Source organism: Idiotropiscis lumnitzeri, chromosome 20 (assembly GCF_059441095.1).
Source record: "Idiotropiscis lumnitzeri isolate Australia: NSW breed Sydney's pygmy pipehorse chromosome 20, RoL_Ilum_1.0, whole genome shotgun sequence".
Taxonomy (NCBI): Eukaryota; Metazoa; Chordata; class Actinopteri; order Syngnathiformes; family Syngnathidae; genus Idiotropiscis; species Idiotropiscis lumnitzeri.
Window position 1 is genome coordinate 10,764,617 of NC_142410.1, and position 24,539 is coordinate 10,789,155.

At 44.1% G+C, this 24,539-nt stretch overlaps 4 protein-coding genes across 7 annotated transcripts; 1 reads left to right on the forward strand and 3 right to left on the reverse strand.

The window, feature by feature from the left end:
- Positions 1–1,492: 1,492 nt before the first annotated feature.
- prrt2 (proline-rich transmembrane protein 2) lies at positions 1,493–5,562 on the reverse strand. Of its 3 annotated transcripts, none has more exons than XM_088283636.1 (5): positions 5,383–5,562; positions 4,519–4,789; positions 4,047–4,336; positions 3,823–3,952; positions 1,493–2,298 (listed from the first exon to the last, which is right to left on the reverse strand). In XM_088283636.1, exons 2-5 carry the CDS (start codon positions 4,745–4,747, stop codon positions 2,282–2,284), a joined length of 666 nt encoding a protein of 221 aa, XP_088139762.1. In that variant the 5' UTR covers positions 4,748–4,789; positions 5,383–5,562; the 3' UTR covers positions 1,493–2,281. The 3 variants fall into 3 exon arrangements, with proteins under 3 accessions (XP_088139762.1, XP_088139761.1, XP_088139760.1); XM_088283635.1 differs by lacking the exon at positions 1,493–2,298 and adding an exon at positions 5,238–5,279 and having other exon boundaries at positions 3,219–3,952; XM_088283634.1 differs by lacking the exon at positions 1,493–2,298 and having other exon boundaries at positions 3,220–3,952.
- A 1,582-nt stretch (positions 5,563–7,144) lies between these two features.
- Positions 7,145–12,291, reverse strand: kif22 (kinesin family member 22). Its single transcript, XM_088283628.1, has 13 exons — positions 12,124–12,291; positions 11,712–11,909; positions 11,118–11,242; positions 10,880–11,031; positions 10,505–10,714; positions 9,574–9,964; positions 9,229–9,352; positions 8,884–8,998; positions 8,656–8,815; positions 8,249–8,343; positions 7,680–7,880; positions 7,543–7,602; positions 7,145–7,418 (listed from the first exon to the last, which is right to left on the reverse strand). The coding sequence occupies exons 2-13, from the start codon at positions 11,897–11,899 to the stop codon at positions 7,389–7,391; spliced, it is 1,851 nt and encodes a 616-aa protein (XP_088139754.1). The 5' UTR covers positions 11,900–11,909; positions 12,124–12,291; the 3' UTR covers positions 7,145–7,388.
- Positions 12,292–12,755: 464 nt separating this feature from the next.
- Positions 12,756–15,077, forward strand: pagr1 (PAXIP1 associated glutamate-rich protein 1). The gene is made up of 5 exons (XM_088284680.1): positions 12,756–13,110; positions 13,592–13,787; positions 14,010–14,337; positions 14,412–14,503; positions 14,607–15,077. Exons 2-5 carry the CDS (start codon positions 13,610–13,612, stop codon positions 14,840–14,842), a joined length of 834 nt encoding a protein of 277 aa, XP_088140806.1. The 5' UTR covers positions 12,756–13,110; positions 13,592–13,609; the 3' UTR covers positions 14,843–15,077.
- A 387-nt stretch (positions 15,078–15,464) lies between these two features.
- Positions 15,465–22,318, reverse strand: LOC148317695 (ceramide synthase-like). Of its 2 annotated transcripts, XM_088284678.1 has the most exons (7): positions 21,839–22,316; positions 20,244–20,446; positions 19,745–19,828; positions 19,409–19,634; positions 18,997–19,092; positions 17,426–17,535; positions 17,003–17,283 (listed from the first exon to the last, which is right to left on the reverse strand). In XM_088284678.1, exons 2-7 carry the CDS (start codon positions 20,366–20,368, stop codon positions 17,031–17,033), a joined length of 894 nt encoding a protein of 297 aa, XP_088140804.1. In that variant the 5' UTR covers positions 20,369–20,446; positions 21,839–22,316; the 3' UTR covers positions 17,003–17,030. The 2 variants fall into 2 exon arrangements, with proteins under 2 accessions (XP_088140805.1, XP_088140804.1); XM_088284679.1 differs by lacking the exon at positions 17,426–17,535 and having other exon boundaries at positions 15,465–17,172; positions 21,839–22,318.
- Positions 22,319–24,539: the final 2,221 nt, after the last annotated feature.

Genomic DNA, 24,539 nt, shown 5'->3' on the forward strand with positions numbered 1-24,539 from the left:
GGAAAAAAAAAACAAACAAACAAAAAAAAGTACCATCCACCTGCATGCATTGTGTCTTTATTATAAATTGACCGCATAAGTATAATATTACAAAGTGCCAACTCATGGTGGATACATGAATCCAAAAAAAATCCCACAGCATGCCAGTCACCACAAAGACAGAATATCAGAAAAGCAGCCAGCTGGTAAGAGGACGGCTCGGGTGTTGACACCCGCTCAACGATGAAACGCATCTCACGATCGTGAGGATTACTGGATATACACTTCTAGATCAAACATACAATAGAGGTGGGGGGGGGGGCTGCGATGTCGGCCTTCACAGGAGACAGGAGTCGATTGTGGACAGTGGGAAAGAAGCCGGTTGGTTTGCATCACAGTGAGAATCACAAGGAAAGTGTACACAGGAGCGCTCGAGAAAAAAGCATTTGGAAAATACACAGCAGAGGGAGTGCAGGCCTCAAAAGTCTGTCCAAATAAGTTTATACAGCTCGGGAAAACATGGCGAGATCGCTGCAAAATGACCACTTTGGAGTCACATTAATATTTTGGTTTTCGTGCAGGAGTTCCCAAATTCCAAAACGCACCAATTGTCATTTAGAGCATTTATTAATTTGGTTCGTATTACAATTTTCCGAAGCTGTACGCATGGATACGTTGAGATATACTTGCAGATTTAAAATTAAAAAAAAAAAAAAAAGTAAACAAATAATCAAGGGTGTTCGCATTGCAAATGCATTTTTCCCTAAAAAGCTACGTTGTCCCCGAGCAGCAGCGCATGCAAGCTACACGTTCACGACTTGGATGAGAAAGACCCGCTTTTTTTTTTTTTTTTTTTACCCAAAAGTAGATAAGCAGTACGGTCGAAGACCTCAACAAACATACACACACACACACACACACACACACACACACACACACACACACACACACACACACACACACACACACACACACACACACACACACACACACACTCTAGAGCTCTATTACAAATATTATCAAAAGATAACCTGTGACCGACACATTTTGAATGTGAAAGTGCACTCACGGGCCACTTCATTAGGTACACTTGTACAATCTCAGGACAGCCAATACACGCAAAAAAGGGATAATTTTGCAAAAAACATTTTAAATAATTGGATCATTTTATGTAGATATAAAAAAAAAAAAAAAAAAAAAAAAAACCTTAAAGTTGGGTCAGTAGTAGTGGAGCAGTCCGTTTTTGGACCCAAATTCTTTTTTCCCTATCAATGGGGGTTTAAAAAAAAAAAAAACCACACACACACTGAGAACTACTTTGGTCAATTTGACCCAACTTTCAGACAGAAAAATTACCTTATATATATATATATATATATATATATATATATATATATATATATATATATATATATATATATATATATATATATATGAAAATTGTACAAAAGAGCTCACAAATTGGATCATGGTGTCCAAAAAAGAGAGTTGGGTCACTATGACGTAAGTCAATCCATTTTTGACTCAAATTGGATTATTTTTGACCCGACTGTTTTTTTTTTAGACGGCTTGAGTGGATTTCCCTCAAGGTGGAATCTTGGCTGGGCTCGGGTGTCCTTGGACTGCCGCAAGTGTCCCTAATGTTGTGTCCCAAGGTGGAGGTTGCTACAGTTCCAATGGTGGGACTCACAGTGCTTCAAAAGGTGGCAGCGTTAAGAAGATTGCGCAATGTTTTGGCCCTGTGACAACAATTGAGACTTCAAACTTTCTTTTTTTTGGCACATACAGTATGTTGTTTTTTTTTGCACAAGACTTGCATAATCCCTTTGCGTCCCCCTCCCCCTCTCGGTAAGCCTCCGTTTGATCACGGCAAGGAGAGGCGCAGTCTCAGAAGAAGGTGATGGAGACGCTTTCTCCTCTGGGAATGAGATTGTGACGGGTGGAGTGTCTCCGTGTATCTGGGGGGGGGGGGGGCATGCTGCGTGTGCGTCCTGGGATCGCCGCAGTCGAGTCTTCCAATCCACTGCGACTTCAGGGACCAATCAGTTTGTCTCCATCCTCCTTACCAATCCCTCCCTCCCGCCTCCCCTTGTAACTCAACAGTATCTTCTCTTTTTTTTTTTTAATGTTATCTTCCATGAGCAAAACTGACTTCTGTAAGGTCGCAGGGCTAGAAAATAAGTGGCTGCGTTTGGTTTGAGTCACACATCCAGGTAACAACTAGGTGGTAAAAGACAGGCGGTGCAGGTGCGGGCCGGTCGGGATGCGGCTTGCCTGATCCCGTTTCATGCTGGGATGAAACTCAGGTTTTCACATTGACTAAAAGAAGCAAAAGGAAGCGAGTTAGTGGGCGAGATGCTGCGCAACTCACATGGCCAAGATTTTCTTTTTGACAATTTATTTCAAAGGCTGTCAATTATAATGTAGAATTTTGTTGTTGTTTTTTTTTTTTTGCTGGCGGCAGCATCAATATCCCATGCGGCGTGATCTTTGGTTGCACGCCTAATTCGGTCATCTAATGGTTTAACGTGAAGCTGTGAGCAACTCCTGCACTGACGCCATCGCATAAACATGCAAAAAACAAACTCCGCCAAGGAAGATTATGCAAACGATCCGCAAAACATAATCCGGATAAAAGGTGACGTTTTCCCACATTTTTCTGACGTCAATGACAATTTGGGGCATAGGATGCCTTGGCGGAGGTCTCCTGCACTCCATTCCAGGCTTGGAAGTGAACTCATCACAGATGTGTTATGAGAATCCATTTATTGGCCAGATACAAGAACATACATCAGAGAGGGAACAAGACACTTCACATTGTGTACAAGGAAACAGCGGACAACACAAGACCACACACACACACACGCACACACACGCGCACGCAGCTCTGTGGCATGCAGTTGTTTGGTCAGGCGTGCAAAAGATGCGTCAGATGGACATGACGACAGGGTTAAAGAGAGATGGAAACAGGAACGAAGGGTAAAAATATCACAAATGGAATCGTAGCGTGTGAGTCTAAATAAATAAATAAAATCACACCAAGTTGAATCTCATCTGACTTTTTTTTTTTTCGCTCCCTTGCTGGGTCGTCTGCCTTCTCCAAGTGACACGCGCACACTCACGGCCAACAATGAGGCACTCTAAACGTTATCAGCAATTACCTTACAACATACTTAAAAAAAAGAATTCGGAGAAAGAAAATCTCTGAATGGACTCTAAAATGTCTGCCATGTTATGAGATTAATATTGAGTGACACACACACACACACACACACACACACACACCTCCGTACGACAGTTCTGCTGGCTTTGTTTTTCGATATTGATGCTTTCTGAATGTGATCGTGGTGGCATTAATATGACGGATTAATTCCGATGAGGCCCGATTTAATGGGTGCTATTCATCATGACAATCTCGTGTTGCGGGATGGCAAGTACCTTCTTTCGATCGAGCTTGCAGCATTTAAAAAGGCCGTTACAAGAAAACGACTTGCAGGGCCTCCATCAGCAGGCGAATGGGACAATATCATCGAAACAGAATATGGCACGGAACGATTAACAGAGGTCAAGAAATGAGGAGGAAGTATGTCCAGAAAAAAAAAAAAAAAAAAAGGTTGGAACAGTTCACAGATGGGCGACAAGACAAAGATGACGTCACATAAACGACGTACGAGGTTGCAGGGAGGAATGCGGCAAGCCAGCTCTTTTGTAATATTTTTTCCCATAGTGCGTGTAAATATTTTCTTTTAAATATTTTTCAAAGTTCTCAGGTGATGAAGAAGTTCATAGGAGTGAAGATGCACAAAAAGGGGAAAGTTTAAAGGTCAGATTTGGGACACTCACTGGCCAGGTTGACAATGCAGGCGATGATGATGAGCGTCCCGCCCACCAGCGACACCATGGACAACATCTTGGCCACGCGACCCAGACGCACGGCGCCGTCCAGGTTGCCTTGCTCCAAACTGTTCTTGGACTGGGAAAGGGGGGGGGGGGGGCGGAGACTGTGTGTCAGCCAACTGGCAAATTTAGAACCAGCGACGTGCAAAGCAACGCGGCTGAAGACTCACCATGATGGAGTAGACGAAGCCCACGATGTTGATGGGCCACACGGGGCAGAAGCAGGCCAGCACGGAGAGCAGGAGGTAGTCCTTCACCTTGGTGCGGTCCAAGGGGGGGTTGGTGGCGATGCTGGAGTGGCGGGACAGCGAAGGTCTGGGGGAGAAGGCAGTGTAGCCGATGGAGCTGGCCCGGCTGCCCTTCCGGGTCTTGCCGTGGTGCGGGTACGAGATGGAGTGCTGACGTCGGGGAGGCGACGACACCACGGGGGAGGAGCCGTCGCCGGCGGGTACGCCGTTACCTGCGGCACGCAACATAGCATCTTACTTTGGCTGCTTGGGGGAAAAAAAGACACTTTCAAAGGATTACTGTGTTCAAAATTAACCTCTTCAACAATGAATGCAACTAACTTTGGAGCCAGCCAGCTCATACGAAAAAGCTTCCAGGTGGTGCCAAATTGGTATTATTTACATCAACACTCACTGCTCTTGAGCTTCTCGTTGATGACGATGACCAGCTCGCCTTTGGACTTGCTGCGTGGGGGTCCGGCGCCGGCTGGACTGTTGCTGCTGCCGCACAGGACCTGCTCGCCCACGCCGAGGGAGGGGCACGGCATGGCCACTGACACTTGGCTCAGCTCGGGCTCCTCCTGGTCCAGCAGAGATGGTCGCTCCTCTCGGGGCCAGGCGGAAGGGGACGACGCTGGCATCATGCCGACAGCCGTTCAGATTTATTTTGGGGGCAGCTGGCGTACCTAAGCAAAGAGAGGAAGTTGAATCTGATGAATGTTATCTGATATTTTATACATTTCTTAATCAGATAATGAAATATTCCTTACATAATCATAATTTTACATCAGAGCCCTAGTTCAGTCTTAAAGACCCATGAGGTTTTTTGTTTTTTTTTTTCACATGAAGAATTTACTGGTTTTTTTTGTAGATACCCATAATGCTTTGCTGGCAAAGAGGTTGAAACAGATGAATGCTGCACAAATTAAGCATAATGGTATTGCCATGACGACAAATGGTGAGATCCAAACAAACAAACACACACACTGTAAATACAGTACAGTGCATCAGCCACGCAGGTGTGCACACAGCATATGTACACACAACTAACAACATAAAGGACAAAGCGGTGATGGAGGGCTGAGTGAATGGGGGGGGGGGGGGGTGAGGAGGGGACAAAGGACCAATGCTCACTAATTAGCTCGTTGCTTTAAAAAACAGTCGCATTGGATCATTCTGTAAAAAAAAACCAAAAAAAAAACACATGCTTATTTTAACTCTCTCTCAGTGTACGCAAAATGTGCCCAGTAAGGAAGAAAACCCACAACAACAAACTGACCTTTTTTTTTTTATGTCTTCCGGCGCTTTGTTGTCAACACAACAGCGGCGAGTCGAATGCTTGCATCGCACGTTAATTAATCCGAGAAGCAAATGAGGAGAAACGGTGAGCTTTCCGAATGTTCGAGCATCCGTGTGTGTGTGTGTGTGAGAGGATGGGGAAGATGCTTGTTCGGCTTGGATGGAGGACGGAAAGGGTGGGGGCGGGGTTGGATGAGGGGGGCGGGGGGGGCTGGATTCCAGCTCCAAGGGCGGGCCGAAAAACCGGATGAGAAGATGAAGGGTGTGCTCAAGTGAAAGCAGACGACGTGCGGTTGTTTACCGAGATGATGGATAACATTCATTGCGCTCATCGATCCGTGTCAAAACTCGCCCGATTTGAATCATTTTAGAGCACGAGGGTCTAAAATGATTCCGTCGCGGTTAGGGTTGCCCTCAGCACACAAAATGCTCATCTGTGGCCACGAATTAATTGGCTCAGAATAGGTCGAAAATGCGCCCATGAAACACTAATTTGTGTTTCATAAACGCCGGGATGTCTGCGTCGAGAAATTGAGCGCACATTTAGCTGTTTAGATTTTTTTTTTTTTTTAAAGGAGAGCCTCCGGTAAAAGTAGCCAAATTGGATAACTAAAAAATAAAACTAATAGTCTGGCTGCAGTTTGTAGCAGCTCACACTGAAAAATAAACATTTTTTTTTTAGATTTTTATCGTTTAAAAGTTTCTATTTAGAGAGCCTAAACTTTTTAACATAAATGCATACGTTTAATATAAAAAATATTCCGTTACATCTAAATGATACATGACTATATCTAAAATGTACTTGAAGTTTTTCCTATGTGCGCAGGTCCTCGAGTTACAACGGAGGGCGACGTGACCCGATTTTGGACGTCAAAACACTCATCTGCACTGACGCAGTCGTATTGAAAATATTTTTTAATTAAAAAAAAACGTTGCTAGCCTACGAATACAAGAAAACTAATAAACAAAACGGCGTAGTTAAGTGAACGGGTCTCAAACAAAAAAACGACTGCGGCCAGTCAAACATCTAAACGAAGGTCGTTGTCACATTTGAAGCAGTTGTGTAAGCATGCATCACATTTACTTCACGTCAAGAATACAAAAACAACCTCGGACGTGATGGGATTTATTAAGAGAAAAAAATAAATTAAAAATTGCTCCACCTTGCGGCACAAAAGGCGAACTACAACACCAGCACTGATTCAGACATTGCCAAGCTTTTGTACTTTACGTAACGGAAATTATGTCTAGTAAGCAATTTAAGCGCCGTCATCTAATTCATATATACATTATATATTTTTTGTTATATTTGCACATATAAAACCTATCTTATATTTATCCAGCTCAACCATCAAAGGTTTCCTATTTCAGGTAGTAGGGCACCTGAAAACTACATTTAAATACTAGTGCTGGAAAACCAAGTTATATTTAAATCTTTATTTGAATGCTAATTTTAGTATTGCCCAACTGAAAGGTTGCAAATCAAACCTAGCGAGCAGTTACTTTATGTGTGAATATACTCAATTTAGTTACGATGCTTTTTGGCTAAGGATAAATTAAAAAAAAAAATATGTCAGTTTGACTGACACTCGCACTGAAAAATATCTTAGCCTTACCTGCGGTCAGACTAATCAGCATGTCATTTCCGATGAGTCATGTGGCTCATCGAGGATCAGAGGGAAAAGGTCATAAATACTTCAAAACAAGGTGAATTCGTAAGTGTTTTTTTTTTTTTAATAAATTCGGAACAACCCAAAAAACTGAGGAAAAAAAAAAAAAAAAAAAAAAAACTTGTGTAGAACTTTGGGGTGGAGGGGGAAAAAAAAACTTCCATTTTTCAAATAAGTCTGCAGGTAAAATGTCTAAAAATGGATGCACCCTGAACACTTTTCAGGTGCCTCGTATGTTCATCTATATACATATTCACATTCCAATACGTTATTGGCATCATAACCCAACGTCCGCCCCTCAAAAATATGAAGGGGATCACTTTCCCACCACACTCAAAAGGTTTGCCTGAAAATAGAAAGAGCAAAAAAAAAAAAAAAAAAAAAGGAGCTTGAATCAATAAAATGATGGGCCACTTCATTAGGTACACATGCACAATACCACACAAAAGAGGCGTTTCCGGCTCACTTGCCTTCATGAAGGTGGAAAATCTTTTTTCCGACATCCCCTCAACTTGACCTAAATCTTCCAGCTGTGTGGTGACAGTTCAACATTACAAGAAGGAAGCACAATATCGCAGTCGACACGACACGTCTTGTAGAAGCAGACCTTGGCGAAAACGCCGCGGACTTCCCGCCAGCCCAGGATGAGCTTGGCTTTCTTCTCACCGATCTGCTGCAGACTTTTCAGCTCTTTCAGGGAGCCCGTGTTGAGTATCTGCAGAATTTTCTGCTTGGCTTGCTCCACAATCGACTTGTCCAGCTGGGACTCCCAGCAGCCCGGCATCATGTTCTCTTTGCCGTCTGGAAGCTGAGACAAGACAACGCACAAGTAAACACTCACGAACCATCATGGCCACAACTGTCAAGGGGGCTAAGACTTTTTCCCCCCTCTTATTAAAATCTGAAAATTTTGCATCACCCATGGTCCAATATTAATTGACTTAAATTTTAAGTAGGCCGACTATAATACTATATTTACTAGTTTTGTAGGAAAGGTTTTCTGATCAGTAAAAGATCTGAAAGGTTTTGTCCCAGCCTCGCTTGACAGTTTGGATTGTTAAAAAAAAAAGAAAAAGAAAAAAGGGGGAGCAACAGACAAAGAGATCCTCACATGCACACACACACACTCGCGCTGGCATATGTGCGCATACACACACTGACGAGCGGGACGCTGACCTCAGCCTTTTCCGGAAGCGTGGCGGCCATTTTCTTCTTGACACACACTGACTGCTTCCCGACTTTGAGAAGCACGTGAGGCTGCAGCTGGGACGCTGCAAAAGGGGAAGCGCAAATTCGGGTCACGTCCCGGCCACATCGTCATGTATAATCCAAACAAAGTTTTATTCTTTTAGCCGTGACGCCGTCTTGCTCAGAAAGCAGTTTAGACCGAGGATGGGTCATTCAAGTCAGTAACCGTGCTCATCAGCATGTCGCCAAACAGACGGTATCCAGTAAATGACACGCTGATTGGTCACTACATTAGGTACACTCAACCAATAGAAGCACAGCATCAAAAAGCATTATTTTGCTAAGGTCTTCTACATGCCAAGAACGAGTAAAACGCCAAGCGGCATCACGCTTACAGTGATCCTGCAGTGGTTGGACCGTCGCTTGCTGTGTGTTGGCCCGTTTAGGCTGCAAAGGCGCCGTGCTGCTCCTGGCGCTCGGCTCCTGACCGGAACGCGACTTCTCCTTCGCCAGCTGACCGAGGTGTTTGGCCTTCTTTTCAAGCTCCAGGTGCTCCTGCGGGGAGGAAGTCGATCGGTGAAAATGTTTGACAAAAATCGACTTGAAGGCTGACAGCGAGTTACCTGGATCTCTTTGCGAGTCGCATCCTTCAGCATAGTGACCACGTCTTGTTTCTCGCAGCACATGACCCGCTTCTCCAGAGCAAGCAGCCTGTCCATGACTGATGTTTCTGACAGACTGAGTACGTGACAAGTAGAAGACAGCAAAAAGTAGGTTGGCGGTCAGATCAAAGACGAAGTCCATAGTAGCCACATGTGTGCGCCCGCTGACAGATGGCAAGAAAGCAAGGTGGGCAGATGGTTGCTTTCGCTTTGTGCATATGCGACCCGATATTGGCAGCGCTCAACAACGCGCAAAGGAATCCTATTTTGCAAGACCGTGCTCTGTGAGCGCGTGTGGTCTGGCACCTGTGAAGTTGAGTTGATGGCGAGGTGGAGACCTCCTGCTCCGTTTTCTTCTCGTCCTTCTGCTTCTTCTTTTGAGGCTCCGCGCCAGACTGCCCCGCCTCGTGCTCTTCTCTGGCCCGTTTCACTGGAGACGACGAAGCAAGTGGGAAAACGAACAGTTTAGTATGCAGGCCATCATCCAAATGAACACAGACGACAGGAAAATAATGCCCCACTTCAACTACATGACATGATTTGACAGCTCCGAGTAGTTAGACTGCACTAAAAGAAAATATAAAGTCGAAAATATTTATATTTTTACAGTCCAAGCAAGCAAAACCAAAAAGGAAAATTAATTTCCATCACCTGGCAGCACAGCCACAGTTTCACGGGTGAAGGGCTTGTTGACGATGAGCTTGGATTTAGCGGCAAAGTTGAGTGCGCTGACGGTATCGAAGCAGTACTCGTACTCGGGGGCGATGGTGACGATCATGAGCGAGTGCGCCGAGCCTCCGAGAGAGTCCTGGAGCATGCGGGTCAGTTTGCTGTCCCTGTAGGGCACGCGCACCGACGCGCCCGACTTGAGCGAGTCCACCACTTTGCTGAGTGTGAAGAGTGACAGGTTGATGGCGCCGCTTTCTTTGAGGCGGATGCCCTGGTTGCCTGTGCGTCGGTTGTCCTCCGAGCCGGCCAGGTCCACCAGGTAGAGTTTACCCGTTTGTTGGCGGCGGGGGAGGCAACGCTGTCTGCGCACCACCTTGATGAACAATAAAAGTTGAGAATGGCCGGAAACGAAAGGAAAGACGAGTAAAGCACAAAACAGAATGAATGTCCAGAGAGGGAGAAAAAAAAAAAAAAGTAAAGGAGAGCAGACGTCTGCTTGTACTTCTCCCAGACAAGCCCCAGAAAGCCCAGAAGTTGCTAATGGGAGCATCTCAAGAGAGGGTTGATTTTAGCACCGCTACCAAATCCTGGCCTACTGCACAAAGGCCACGATCTGCTTAGATGCTTTGTTGAAAGTTCGAGTAGCGGGGTGTCCAAACTTTTAATGACATAATGACCGCATAAATAAAGTTCTAATGGGTCTTTTCTTCCCCTTCCTTGCCAATCAGCTTTGAACTCGGGTAGCAAAATGCAAGCAAACTGCTTGTACAAATGTCAAATTTAGAATAGGATACAAATAGCCCCCAGTCCTTAGTTTGGACACCATTTTTTTCTCATTCAAGAAACCCAAAAGGATATATATATTAAAAAAAAATATATACATGACAGAACCACAATGTGGTTTAACCCAAACCTTTATGAGGAGGACCGCGTGGCTGCGGCTGGAACGCAGGTTGAGTTTGGTCGAGGCTGTGGTACGATTGAGGCTGGCCGGCACAAAATGGCGCTCGAAATCAGAGAAGGACGAGATTGATGTGTGCGTGAGGCCCGGTATGAGGATGTTCTTGTCTTTGTCCTCCCGGATGGGCAAATCCTGGGAGCTTGGCGACAGAAGATCCAGTACCTGAATAGTGGAGATCGAGGATTAGATTAGATTAACGCGGCAGCCAACAACTTCCTCTCAACAAAAATCGGCAAATTACAGTCAACCCCGGCTTAGTATTCAATGAAAACATCCGGGAGCATTTAGAACGCATTGAGGATTAAAACTGTGCTACACCACCCGTACCTTCTCGTTGTAAATTTCTAAATAAGACATTCCAATGGAGTAGTCCCAAGACTCGTCCTCATCCTGAGCATTGACCATGTTGAAGACTTCACAGACAGCACGAGGAATCACACCAGGTTGCGTTGAACTCCCCAACATTGTGTGCGTCTTGCCTTTGGAGAAAAAAAATAAAATAATAGGCGCTCATAATCACTAGTCGTAATCGAGCACATCGTTTGAATTGAGTCAGGCAACATACCAGCTCCCGTTGGCCCGTAGGCAAAGACGCTAGCGTTCTGGCCCCTGGTAATGTAGGGTAAAAGGGGCTTTACCGATTGGAACACCTCTTTTTGTGTGGTCTGCTCACCGTAGAAAATGTCAAAGCTGAAACAGTTAGTGCATCACTTATCAACAGATGTTCAAAGGAGTCAAGAATACAATAGCACATATTTTGTCAGTGCAGCTCAGTAAAACCCATCTAAATCTGCAAAGTATCCCGAAATGGGATTTTAAAAAACGGAATGGGAGGATAAAATAAAAAGGAGTTAAGGTTTTTTTTTGGACAATGTTGCACTGTTTGAAATTGAGTCACTGATCACTACAGATCTTTACTTTGTTTCCGTACCAAGTCATATAGTATGACATACGTGTACATGATATATTTGGTAAGGGTGGATTACATTTATTTGGCAATATATACCCTGAATTCCCTTTACTTAAAAGCGTGCCATGTGTATTTAATGGGAAATTATAATCTAACGTAAACATTTCCCTGCAGTAGGTCACAAAGTAGTAGTTCGGAGAGCCCTGATAGTAGTTTTGCGGTTTGGATCAAATATAGCCGGATTCTTACTGGTATTTCAGAGTTTCTGTAGCATTCCTCCAATTTACAATCTCCAGGTTCTGTGAGTCCAGGCCTCTCACACAAGGGCCCTCGCCTCGCTCGTCCTGTTTGTCCATAAAGGGTCGTAGACGAACCGCAACCTTCACCCGGGAGGTTTTCTTGCGTCCGCGGTCTGAGGCGGCCACGCGTTGGGCCATGTTTGGACTCCTGGACGAGATGTGCAAAGAGGGTAAATGCGTCGGTGTACCGACAGGCACAAATAACAGGTAATAAAATTTTGCTTTAAAACGTCGCGTTCCATAAGGTTACATTGGACATATTTCAGAACAAAAATCGAGGAACGAGTTGATGGAGTCTTAGCGGCTAAAAGCTAACCCACAAAAGACGCATGGAGTGATTTCGAAGTGTCTCCATCACTTACCGACGTTATGTACAGAATACCAGAAAAATGCCTTTCTTAGTGTCTTAAATACCGCCCTAAAGTCGATTTTAGCACCATTGTACGTGTCGCTCTTTAACAACGGCGACAATCTAACCGAAATCTTTTCAAACGAGGGGCCACGAAAGCGGAAAGGGCAATCAGCCAATTAGAACGCCGCTCAAAGGAGCTACGCGATAGTCATCCAATCACAACTCGCTAAATATTCACCACGATAATGCGCGACAATTCTTTAATAAAATATACTCAGATTCATTGAAAAAAACAATAGTAAAATATGCGTTTTGTCATATTTAAATCAATTTATTTTCACAAGTAACTGGGCGAAATACATTCCCGCCCAGGTCGGTCATGCCGGAAGTGTTGCTGGACGTAGATTTCCAAATGAATCATTTATGCAACGATAACCAGACCTGAAATGGGTGGATGGACAATATAAATATAATGTATGCGCAAAGTATTAATTCTGGGCCACTATACGGGTGCAACGTGCGGATAAGATAATATCTTGTAATTTTAATATAGTTTCCATTAATAATTTGAAGTTCTGGGTAGCCAAATAGAGCGCACTTTCGGTATAAAACTGCCACACATAATGCGTATGCCACACCGGGGAAGCTGCGCTCGGTTTGATGAGCACAGTGCCCAGGATAAATACAAATATTTAATTTGCATTTTGTGCACACATTTTACCTTAGTCGCGGCCCCCAAATGACAAGCTTATTCATGGTGTTGTGTCTTGTGCTATGTACCCACGAACTGCTGCCGCACTTTCGCCACAGCGCTGATTCATCCACATGATGTTGAAGTCAGCGCGGGTGCAAAACTCAGCAGGTTATTCTGTCCAAAATGGCGCCATGTTTACGTATGTGTCTTGTCGGGTAGTTCTAATGGAGCATTTCGCCGATTGCATTCGACGTCGGCGATAACTTCATCGACGCTTTCAGCAACGACATCACCCAGTGATCGGTAATGACGTGCAAGCGCGCAAACGTTTGTTGTGAATGAATTTCCATTCAAAACGTCGTATTTGCCAGGAAGTTAGTCAAATGAGGGTTTGTTTCATTTTTGTGTCAATGCAATTTTGCCATGAAGTCGATGTCCTCATGTGTGCATTTTAATTGCGTGATATTCTTACCAGCTTTTCCCTATGCTGGCTTGCTGCTTTGTATGAGCCTTCTGCAACGGGCATCCCATTCATCCATTGACATATCTTTCAGATTTAATTTAATACATACATCAATCCCAGGTCATCAAAAATGCTGTTGAAAACTAGTGGGCTTAGAGCAGACCCTTGATGGAGTCCACACAAACGTATTCCTAATTCTTACAGGATTTCCAAATTATCTTCTTACAGTACATACGCGTTAAGTACATAAAACAACTGTGAAAGCGACTACAAAACATCAGTGTATGTGTTCCTTTTTTTTTTTTTTTTTTTTTTGCTTAGACTTTACCTTACTGAAGGATGCAGGCTGAGGCCCCTAATGTGTCCCTACATGAGGGCATCCAGGCTCTTGGTGTCAAAGAGGTAGAAAATAAGGAAGTGTGCAAACAGGAGGAAGAAGCCACGGAGCAACAGGATGCCGAGATGACCGCTGCACTGGTGGACGACACTGCAGCCACGGTCGGCAAAGGTCAAGAAGGTGAGGCAAATTATATTTTAGTTTGCATGACGTTTTGTGCAACATCCCACATAATTGTATCACAGCAGACATGTCAATGATGCAATCAGTTTAAAAAGGCATTCTGAACAACACCCACACAACTGCAAACATTAAAAACTGAGAACTGAGTACTAAAGCTGACTTTTGCCAATAAATTGTCAAGCACATCTCAAAGTTATCCTTTTTTTTCCACCCCCCAAGACACAGACGAACTTGAGGAAGACAAACACACAAACGCACCTCAGTCATTGGCAGCCGTCGAGGAAGAAGAGGGGACCCGGGCGGGAGACAAAGACGGCGAATGGGAGCTGGTGTACAGCGACGACGAAATGGAGGACCCCAAGAAGTGGATGCCTCCTCCTGCCGAGATCAAGAGACTCTATGAGCTTCTGGCCAAGGGCGAGATGCTGGAGCTCAACTTCGAGCCCCTTCCCCGGAGGCCGCCCACGCCTGAACGCCCCCTGTCACCCGAAAGGGAGGAAGAGGACGACGAGGCGGAGGAGAGAGAGCGGAAGGAGAGGGAGCGCAAGTCAGTATCATGACACTCGATTTCAGGGCCATTTTAATCTTCTGAGATTATAATTTTCTTTTTAATTTCTCCAGGCCTCCAAGTCCAACTGAGTTTGACTTTAATGATGAGCAGCAATTGCAAGCCACCCCGAAAAATTCCTTCATTAACAGACGTAGAACACCAGGTGAGGGGCCCACGCAAATCGTCGCCATCAACTTTTGTAATCTATGAAAAATTCTATTTTGGGTTGTGGAGAACTCAAAACCTTTTTTTTTCCCACCCCGCAGGGTCGTCAGCTCGCTCGTCCGTGAAACGGGAGGCCAGGCTGGACAAAGTGCTGTCGGACATGAAGCGCCACCGCAAAATCGAGGAGCACATCATGCGCACGGGGCGAGATCTCTTCAAGAGCGAGAAGAAGCTGGAGGCGGCGCTGTCGCCCAACAGCCAGAAGGAGCGAGACAAGGAACGGGAGCGAGACAGCAACCCCAATACCATCTTCTCACCCAGGCAGAGGAGATACTGAACACTTGCGATGCAATGACAATTTTCCAAGAGGACCCCCTGTACATTTTCCAAGGTCCTTTTATACAGTTGATTATTATTTTTTTTTTAATGTAACAAAGCTTTGTATGTTTTCTATGTTTTTGTATTCCGGCAAACGACATGCTAACCCGAGAGGACTGATGACTTGTAGTTGGCTGTTTGCAGAAATGGTGAGATAATCGTGTTAGGGATTAATAAACATAATATTTAAAGCATTGCAGCGTTATATTATTTTACGCAAATGGTGGAGCAAAATGTAGAAAATATAAAAAAAAACTAACAGGTACATATTCTTTTTCCTCCACATAGAACAATTAATATTACTGCCGCCTTCAAGTGGCCAAGACGCACACATTTGGAGGAACAAAAAATAATTAATTGACATTCCTTAAATCAATTAGTCGGTTGCTTTTAAGATCTCAAATTTTCCACTGAATTGTAGAGGTTAGAAATGTTTTTTTTAAAAACATCACAAAAACCTGGAACAGCCATGTGTAGACTTAATATCCACTTCACCTCACCACGCATGAGCTGCGACTTCTGGGGGAAAAAAAAAAAAAAAAAACTTTCTATAGGAGAATCAAGAAACACGTGAGACACTGTCAGGACAGAGAAGTATATTTCAGATAAGTTTGAGTAACATTACAGCCTTCACATGAGGCTCAGAAGCATCGAGTATAATATGGATGCATAAATATGCATTCAGAACCACAAACCAAATAAATAAACAAATAAATAAATACTTACAAATAAATAACAAGCATTTGGTGGAATATACAGTACGTTCGGGTCAGCATCGGGGCTCGGGGTTGATGGCTGCTGTGTTGTCGACATGCCCGCTTGGTTAGTAGTCCAGATGTTTTGGCACACGCTTCTGTCATTTGTTTTGTTTAATATATATATATATATATATATATTTTTTTTAGGTATGGCCCATTTCCAGGAGAATGTAGCTTTAAAACAAACAGGTGACAAAGCGAGCCGGTCTGTTCAACAAAAGGTTCACAGAACCTGTGGCGTAATTGGCACAAAGTAAAAGGTTGAAATTATGAGAATAAAAATACTGAACTTGATAAATGTTTTTTTTTTTTAATTTAAAATGAACTCACGGCTTCTTTGCTTTTGGCAAACAGGCTGCGTGTAAATTACCGGGGAATGTTTCTCACAATACTGGCTTCCCTTCAAGCTGCAACATTGCAATTCCCTTAATAATGCCCTTAACAATGCACACAAAAAAAATAAAAATATGTGAGATATTTTGGCCAACGGAACAGATATTTTGTTTTAGTCAACCAACTAAAACATCCATCCATTCAAGTGTGCACTAACCTCCGTAACGTTGCGTTAGCCGTACATGGAATGAAGTCGTATCTACACTTAGCTGCGCGAGGGCTTCGGGGTTGATTGTGTAAACCAACTGAGGTGAGGTGTCAGCGAGAAACACTGAATGAGAAATTAAACACATTTAAAAAAAAAAATGGAACACCGCTATGTACACCCGTCACATTTTTCTCCTCTGAGGATGGAAATGAAATGAAAAGCAAACTCATCGTGGGAAAAGGGGATAAGGCAGCAGAATACAGTCTTATGAAATTGTCTCCCAGTCTGCAGGTTGCTTCTTACGTGTCGTTAGAGTGACAGTGACTACATAGAGGATACAGAGAAACACTAACAAGCCGAAAATTCCTTTAACCAGGATTTTTTTTTTGTCTTCTTGGTTGCTATAATTGAATTCGGCCGTCCGTCTACAGCAAATGTTCTAACATACAATATAATACATTCCTACGGACCCGCTCTTCGCCAGAGGTCACGATTTGATCTACAATGAAGGAAATGGTCGCCTATGCTTGCTCTACATCCAGGGTAAATCCTCTCAGGTCAGTGCGTGTTCCTTCCCGTCACAGTGCCCGATGACATCATCAGAGTGCGACGGCACTCTTTTGTTATTCCTACAAAGTGAGAAGCTGAAGTACTTGAAGGCCCGCAAGCAAAACTCCCGGCACGGAAGAGGTTGCCGCGCGCTGCCTGCAAAGACTCCAGCGCTACTTGAGGACATCGTCTGTAGCGTTTTACCCATTCGCTGTGTTGCTACTTGTTTTCCCCACCCCGTGACATTGGTACATTCGCCTCTCCTCCCGCCGCGCCCGCCGTGCCACCCCCGACTCCTCTCAGTGGGTGGCCAAGTCGGGCTCTGTGGTGGGCGCTCGGTAGCCGTTGGCCGGCTGGGACGCCGCCGCCGCCGCCGCCGCGCCGCCGTCCGGGCGCCGTCTCTGGGAGCGGGAGGAGCCCGTGAAGAGTCGCAGGGCGCCCCTACAAATGAGCGAGAACCAATACAGCTGCGGGGCCATGAGCAGGGCGGCCCCGAGGTTACAGTGCCACGGCACCGACAGGGGGACCAAGTGGAACGGAATAGACGCGTACCTGCACCCCGACAAAAAAAAAAAAAAAAAGAGAGACACGAGGGGGACGGCGTGATTAAATGCAAACGTCAGCTGCCGCCGCACGTGTGTGACTTGCAGGCTCCCAAGCGTTAAGAGAAGAGAGGTGGGAAGAAAAGACGTACCTTCCATAGACGTAGTAGAGGTAAGGGAAGAGGAGGACTCGACAGATGAAAAAAGTGATCAGCATAAGAGCCCCATTCACTTTGTGCAGGAGTGTGTGTTGCTGTTTGTACTGAGAGCGGGAAACAAAAGAGAGCGGAGAGAAACAGAAAAGAAGCAAGCAGTTTGGTGTGAGTGGACTTTGTTCAGATTTTTTTTTTTCCCCAGAAACCCTCACATACTGCGCGAGGTCAAATATTACCACGAGTAAATTTCAGGACCGTAGTGTGCATAAAAACAAAACAGATGTTTTATTTAGAAAAGGTAAAAGGTCGCGGTCGGGTGGAAACTTTGTCCAAATATTGTCAGTTTTACGTCTTGTGTTATTTTTTTACACATTATTAATAGACTTGACAGAGTTGATCAAAAAAGATCATTGTGAAAAATGATCTTTTAATTACTGCACAGTCCACCCCGGATATTCTCGAGGAATTGGTACCGGCCCGGTCCGTGAATAGCCCAAATTCAAGCCGTCGAATGTGTGAATTTGTGACATGAGCCATATGGTGGAATCACGCAACAGTATGTAAGGGTTAATGGTGCCATGTTTGTTCACAGGAAGTGTGTGTGAAATGGACATTAAATGGAGAGCAGTGGCGAGGGAAGCGACCTGCTTCGGCCAGATAACGCTGAGGAAACACAAGCTTTTTTTTTTATTTTTCCCTCCCTCCATCCACAACAGCACATTGTTGTTGAAGGCGAAAGGTACAAGAAGGCCTTCCCACTCGTGTCACGGCTTTTGAGCTTATCAAACGAGCACACACACAGCCGACAGGGCCGAGCTCGGAGGGGGCGATGAGAGCGTATCTGCTCAACATGCAGTCCAACAGCTGTACGCTCGGGGGTGGGGTTCAATGTATGTGCGCGTGCAATGTTTATTTAGGCAAACGGCGTTACCAGGTGATGACTGGCGTTGTTTGAGAGGGCTGCTCGTGTTAAGAGGCAGTCAACAGGAGTCATGTGCAAGGGGAAAAACCAGTTGCATGCTGGGATATAAGCAGAGACGATGGCCAGCCCCCCCCCCCCCCCCCCCCCCACTTGGCCCACAGCCATGGAATGAAGGGAAGGAGGACAAATGAAAGTGGGCAAAGGAGAGGAAGTTTTTGAAGAAGACACGTTTCCACCAAATTCAGTTCACGTCGGTGACGCGTTACAAAGGTCGTATCTGTCAACCGCTTCGAAAAAATGGTTTTACTCTTCTTCTTTTTTTTTTCTCTTCACGCAAGCAGCAGTATACCAGCTTTAATCAGGATTATGCTCAAATATATTTTCCTGATTACGGCTCTCAATTGAGACCAATTTGGGCACTCAGGAAACCTTTCTATTAAAAAAACCCCCAAAAAAAACCTTAACTGTTTTTTTTATTTTAATTTTATTTTATTATTATTATTTATTTTTTATGGTCATCCTTTTTAATTTATTTAAAACGGCAGCTTTTTCGTTCATGTGCAATACGTGACGGTGGAAACGTGGCTACATCGCGGCAAATCCGTCGGACGCGACAACAACATGAGCTCGGCGAGTGTTCACCTACCTGGATGAGAATTTTTCCTAAGCAGACCGACGGAGTGCTGAGCTCGGCCATGAACATGATGCCCTGGAAATAATCTCCCTTTCCTTGACGCACAAACTAGAGGAGGGAGAGACAGACAGAAACTAATCACCGGCCCAGAAAACAATTACACCTTGTGCTCCGCTGCAGGCGGACGGCAGAGTGCACCGCTTATAATTATGCTGCACTGTAAATACGCCTTTCGCCAAAGTCAACAAGCAGTGTCTCTCGCTGACAAATCAGAAGATCATATTTGGGGGCTTATCGAGAAATTCTTCTGTGCATCCCGATTACGATTTGACATCTAAATACAATTCAAGGCGAGCGTCCTCATCAATACTTCCGGCAGCATTCAATTTAGCATTTAACGCAAGGGAGGAGAAACGGCAGTTACCACAGAAACGGGGAAGCAGACGGTAACCATGACGACGTGGTGCAGCACCATGAGGAACTCGCGGCGCAGGTAGCTGCTCAGCGCCGACGCCATGTGCTGGGGGGCGGCCGAGGCCTCCTCGTGCCCCTTGACCCTCAGCTTGTACCAGTAGCACATGAACATGGCGTAGATGTCGTACACGAAGTAGGGGACGGCAAACATGATGTACGTGCTGGTCAGCCAGTGCCTACGGCGGGAGAAAGAAATATCATGTGCGATCATTTTTGTCATGTCCATTTGAATTCTATTAACCGTTCAGCCCAGACTGACAGAGGACGTTGAAATTTGTTGACTTACTGGTCTTCGATGATGTCATCGCAGGAAGAAGCGATAATGTAGCCAGCTGAAGAGGCCATGACCGCTTGAACCGACGACACCAACCTAGAATGGAAACAGATGCTGATTTATGGTCTTTGCTTCCCGACGAATAGATTTGAGCGCAGAGTTGCCTGACCAATTTTGAGCCAAAGCGCATAGTTTATATAAAATAAAAAATTTAAATTAAAATAAAATATAAAAATTAAAATAAAAATAAAAATCATGCGGCACACCATCAAACGCAAATGTCACAAAAAGTGGATAAACACGTTATGTGTCTTCCGCCACGTAGCGGAAACACATTTGATCATTTGGCGATTCACTATACATTGCTGGACCAAAGATGCATCCTTTGTTGCAAATAAATGACTTTCAGACCAAATAATTCAAACTGGATCATTTCCTGCGTCACAGCAGATGATCTCACACGTTAATGCAGTTGAAAGGAAAATGTATCCCGAGGTCCGGAACGTCTCACCTGGCCGACACAATGACGGCATCGCCTTCGCTCCATCGCAGCGCCGGGATGGACTTGAGGCACTGCTTGGACAGAAGGAAGAGGCCCGGAAAGAAGACAGAGCCAGCGGCGAGGATGGTCAGCATGGTCCCTGGCCGTCTGGCTGAGAGGCAAAAAGTTGGGCGGGTAATCGGGTCCTGGAGATTTCTTGATCTTTCTCCTCACTGTAACGGGTCAAAGAGTAGAAACGATCAGTCTGTATTGATCCGCCTTCGTTCAACAATGAAAACGAATCGGGACCAGAAGTGTTGAAAACAATTTGCACGGGATGAAGTTAGCAAAATCCTAAAATCAATTCTTCGACTCATTCTAAGCCAATCGGTGATGAGATAACTAAAGATAAAGATGTCATCCCCGCTGCTGCGTTCTGTCTGATGACAGTAAATCCCACGTTCCCATTTATCGAGGCGCGGGGTCCAAGTGGTTTCGCCTCCACTGGACAGCTGACTCATGAAAAAGTTTAAATCCATTAGCAGCATGCGCGACGCATCACAGAAAATGCGCAGAAATTCCTGGCAGCATTATCTTGGCTTACGTATCTGCGCAACATGTTACTACAATGTTGATTAGTGAATATATGAACATCACAGTGACACATACTCGGGGAATAAGTGTGCTTAACATGCTTTGAATAGTAGTATATAATAAAGTAAATAAAGTATATAATAGGTCAAACGGCTCATCAAAGGCGACCTTCAGGCTTGTTTATTTTATTTGCCAGCTTGAAAACAGAAGGCGTTTGTGTCTTTAGCAGGATGTCATGATTCTAATCCACCAAAAGAGCCCATTTCACTTCATTTTATTTACAATAAATACCGAATCTTTGTTCGTCTATGTGATGTGCAATAACACGAGTGATGTGTAGTGCAGGCAGAAGATTGAAATGCTCTCCTCCAGATGGAAATGAAAAGTGTATTCAAATTGTGCGACCTTTTTTGTATAAATGAAAAATGTGCTTTGTGGCATAACAGGGCATATAATTTCACTTAATTATAAATTATTTATTTTTAAAATGACGTATTTGATCACCTATCTACCCCAGCATCCTACAGTGACAGTCAGAACAATTAAATCAGCTTCCATTAGATGGCAGAAGCTACAACTTTTATGACATCTCTTTGGTGGTGTGCTGTGAGATTTTTCCCCCCCTTCCCAAAATGTAAAATAAGTGGCGCGACTCAAAGATTTGGAAACAATAAAACAGCGCAGCCCATCTCAGCAATTGTTTTAACAATGACGCTAAACACGCCAGCTAACGTTAGCCAATGTCAACCTGTAAGTCCCCGCCGGCTAAAGAAGCTTTTTACTTAGCAAGCATTTCCTCCCCTGATGAATTAACAAGGCAACGCCAAATACGAGGCAGCTAAAACGTTCAAAGTGTGAAAATGAGGTTTTGTTACACGCGGTGGCGACACTTTTGATGACATGTTATTTGTTTGTAGCAGTTAGCATTAGCTGCCGCTGAGCTAGCCCGTCGCGGCTAGCGGAGAGGAGTTCGGTGCACATGTCTCGAGAGGAGGGGGAGGAAACGAGACAAAAATCAAACTGATATTTACACAGAGGCTTTGGTGGCGTCCGGTCAGCGGCCGCCTGAAACTCGCGTCCCGCGCAGTAAAGCTAGAGTGGTCCCGGGGGTCTCCGCCGCGACGATCCACATGTTTTGTGCGGCCACTTGAACGCCTGCAGGGTTAGCAGCCAGACAGCCAGCCAGCTAACAGCTAGCTTGCAGCAAGTTAGATCAAAATCAGCATCAAGCTCGCTTGCTTGCGCAAGTCTGGGCGCATTCGGCGACAGACTTGGACAAACGTCTCAGAAAACGCACAAGAAAAAGCTTTAGAAGGCGAATGTCAGCCGTCGAAGGAGCGGTCCGGTGCCCGTGTCATTGCATCTGTGTGAGTGTGTGTGTGTGTGTGTCGCTCTCTTGCTGCTGTTGACTCAACAGTCAGCGGACTGCTGCGCCAGCTACTTGCTAACAGCAGCATCGAGTCATGACGAGATTTTGCAACACTCGCTGACTCCCCTGCTGCATTCTCTCCCCATGCATCTCAGCCTTCACGAATAACAACCTCGCATCGAGCCACACGGGGACTCATTCAGTTTATTTGCACAGGTAGCAAAAGTGCTCAGACGCTTGAACTTTGGTCAAAGTACTGAATTAAACTCCTGTTCTTACGTAAGAGTAAAAAAGAAATACATACTAGGAAATGTATACTTAGCAGGCACGTGCACACATAGACCCTAAAGTGGTGCTCAAGCACCTGTCCAGTTCGCTTTGGCTTCTGGCGGGATACTATAACTATTTAGAAATATTGTTTACATTTCTGGTGGCCATTCCGTGATTAAATAATGTTTTCATTTGTGGATTGATTTCCCAATTTAACCTCAAACTCACCTCTTCACCATCGGCGATAACAGTATCGTTTTGGCGCCATCTGGTGGCCTCTTTAGGCCAAGGGTCTGTTAAAGTGAGCTGAGGAGCTTCAATTGAACAAGAGTCGAGCTTTGCCACCATCTTGTGGCAGCTAAAGGCAAATAAGTGGATAACATTTTTTAAATTTTGTTTCATTTCAAATCAATTGCGGTGGTGAGTCAAAAATTGGCGCAGTCCCGATATTTATGGATGTGTGGACGGGGTACAACGCTGCTCAGTAGATTCAAGAAATAATCAGAGATTGAAATGTTGCGGCTGGTTCGGCTTCCAGTTTCCTAATCCTCTCATTACGTCTCAAAATAGTGGATTGTTTTTTTTCCCCCTACAAGGAGATTGAAGACAAGATTAGAGACAACAAAAAAAATAAAAAATAAATCAGCGATGGCGACATTGTTCTTGTTTAAAAATCTGATCTGATTTTTCTGATGTCATCAATTTAGGCGCATTTCTATGAATTTGTTAGGTATGATCCCATGAGTCTTTTTCTAATTTACGGTCACAAAATCAATTAAAAAAAATCCAATATTATGAAAATATTTTTTCTTTGTGTAGATTCTCGATTGCACTCCGGTTTTGTCACGCGGCGAACAGATGAAAACACAACACAGTGCATGTTTACCCATTTTACTTGAAATTGTCCAAATTACAAATAATAACATGATCTCTACCTCGTCTACAAAGTAATAACCTAAAATTTTTTGACTGTAATAAGCATTTTTTTTTTTGCACTAACCATTTGGACATGCATACTGTTGAGAAATATAAAAATATAAATATAAATACATCCCATTATTCTTAATGAATCCCATGACTAAGATCTGATCATCATAAAAGAATTAAAATGCAGTTGAGTATGATAAGGCATTAAGATTTAGCACAAGAGCCGCACAGATTTCTAGAGGTATTTTTTTTCTCTCTTTCTTAGTGTAAATGGAAGTAAAGTAAAATTATTGTTTAGTCAATGACAACTTTTCTCAACAGGGACGAAGGAAGAACACATTTGAAACACAACAGAAAAGAAACGTGGCTTATAAATCGCGAGGAAAGGTTTGCTCCAAACTGAAAAAGTACAAAACCAGATTTTTTTTTTTTCTTTCAACGTGCTGTGGCGCTTCTTTGACTTTAAAGTCCTTTTCTCAGCAACACAAGTCCCGTATTAAAAGTGGATGCAACCGGTGAGATCCATGTCAAATGATAACGATTAGCATGTTAGGTGCTATACACTCACAAAATCTAATGTCTAACGTTTACTCATTGGACAGGCAGGTAGACAAAACAAACGGAAAAAAAAAAAGAAAGAAAAAGACTATGGCAATGACGGTTACAATCCAAACAAATGGCCAACAAAGTTCATTTTTCAAGACAAAAATCAACAAGTATTATTGTTTAAAAACCTTCGTGAAACCACTCAAAGTTCATTTTGCGCTGATAAGCCGAGTTAGCTTGCTTTCATGCAAAAGGTAGTTTTTTATTTTCCTGCTCTTTTTTTTTTTAAAATCTACCGGGTGCAAGAGTTGCAGTTTAAAAAACTGAAGTGTTGATTCATCTATTTTTGTAGTTGTTTTTTTTTTTTTTCTTGGCGTGATCCAGAGAGGAAGACTTTCGCGCAAGAAAATTCATGCTAAGCCTTTTTTTCATCTTGACAACCCAAACGATGACGGTGGAACCTCCCAAGTTGTTCTTGTTCATGTTTTCCTAATTGGAATTGCCTCACGAAACAGAGGCGCAGTGTTCGATTCCGAAGATAGCCGAGATAGGCTTGTGAGGAAAAGCGGCTGTATTGATAATAGATCATGATATGGATGGATGAATTGCATTTCATGTGG

Excerpts from the sequence above, each read along its gene's own strand:
- pagr1 (XM_088284680.1), top strand. The coding sequence starts at position 13,610 with ATGCAGGCTGAGGCCCCTAATGTGTCCCTACATGAGGGCATCCAGGCT. Across the intron at positions 14,338-14,411 it reads CGGAAGGAGAGGGAGCGCAA|GCCTCCAAGTCCAACTGAGT; the intron begins GTCAGTATCATG and ends TAATTTCTCCAG. Across the intron at positions 14,504-14,606 it reads TAACAGACGTAGAACACCAG|GGTCGTCAGCTCGCTCGTCC; the intron begins GTGAGGGGCCCA and ends CCCACCCCGCAG.
- LOC148317695 (XM_088284678.1), bottom strand. The coding sequence starts at position 20,368 with ATGCTGACCATCCTCGCCGCTGGCTCTGTCTTCTTTCCGGGCCTCTTC. Across the intron at positions 19,093-19,408 it reads TCTGCTTCCCCGTTTCTGTG|TTTGTGCGTCAAGGAAAGGG; the intron begins GTAACTGCCGTT and ends TCCCTCCTCTAG. Across the intron at positions 17,284-17,425 it reads CTCTACTACGTCTATGGAAG|GTACGCGTCTATTCCGTTCC; the intron begins GTACGTCTTTTC and ends GTCGGGGTGCAG.
- prrt2 (XM_088283635.1), bottom strand. The coding sequence starts at position 4,747 with ATGATGCCAGCGTCGTCCCCTTCCGCCTGGCCCCGAGAGGAGCGACCA. Across the intron at positions 4,337-4,518 it reads CAACGAGAAGCTCAAGAGCA|GTAACGGCGTACCCGCCGGC; the intron begins GTGAGTGTTGAT and ends TGCGTGCCGCAG. Across the intron at positions 3,953-4,046 it reads GCTTCGTCTACTCCATCATG|TCCAAGAACAGTTTGGAGCA; the intron begins GTGAGTCTTCAG and ends CCCCTTTCCCAG.
- kif22 (XM_088283628.1), bottom strand. The coding sequence starts at position 11,899 with ATGGCCCAACGCGTGGCCGCCTCAGACCGCGGACGCAAGAAAACCTCC. Across the intron at positions 11,243-11,711 it reads ACAGAAACTCTGAAATACCA|CTTTGACATTTTCTACGGTG; the intron begins GTAAGAATCCGG and ends TAACTGTTTCAG. Across the intron at positions 7,419-7,542 it reads GATTTTCCACCTTCATGAAG|GCAAACCTTTTGAGTGTGGT; the intron begins GCAAGTGAGCCG and ends TTCTATTTTCAG.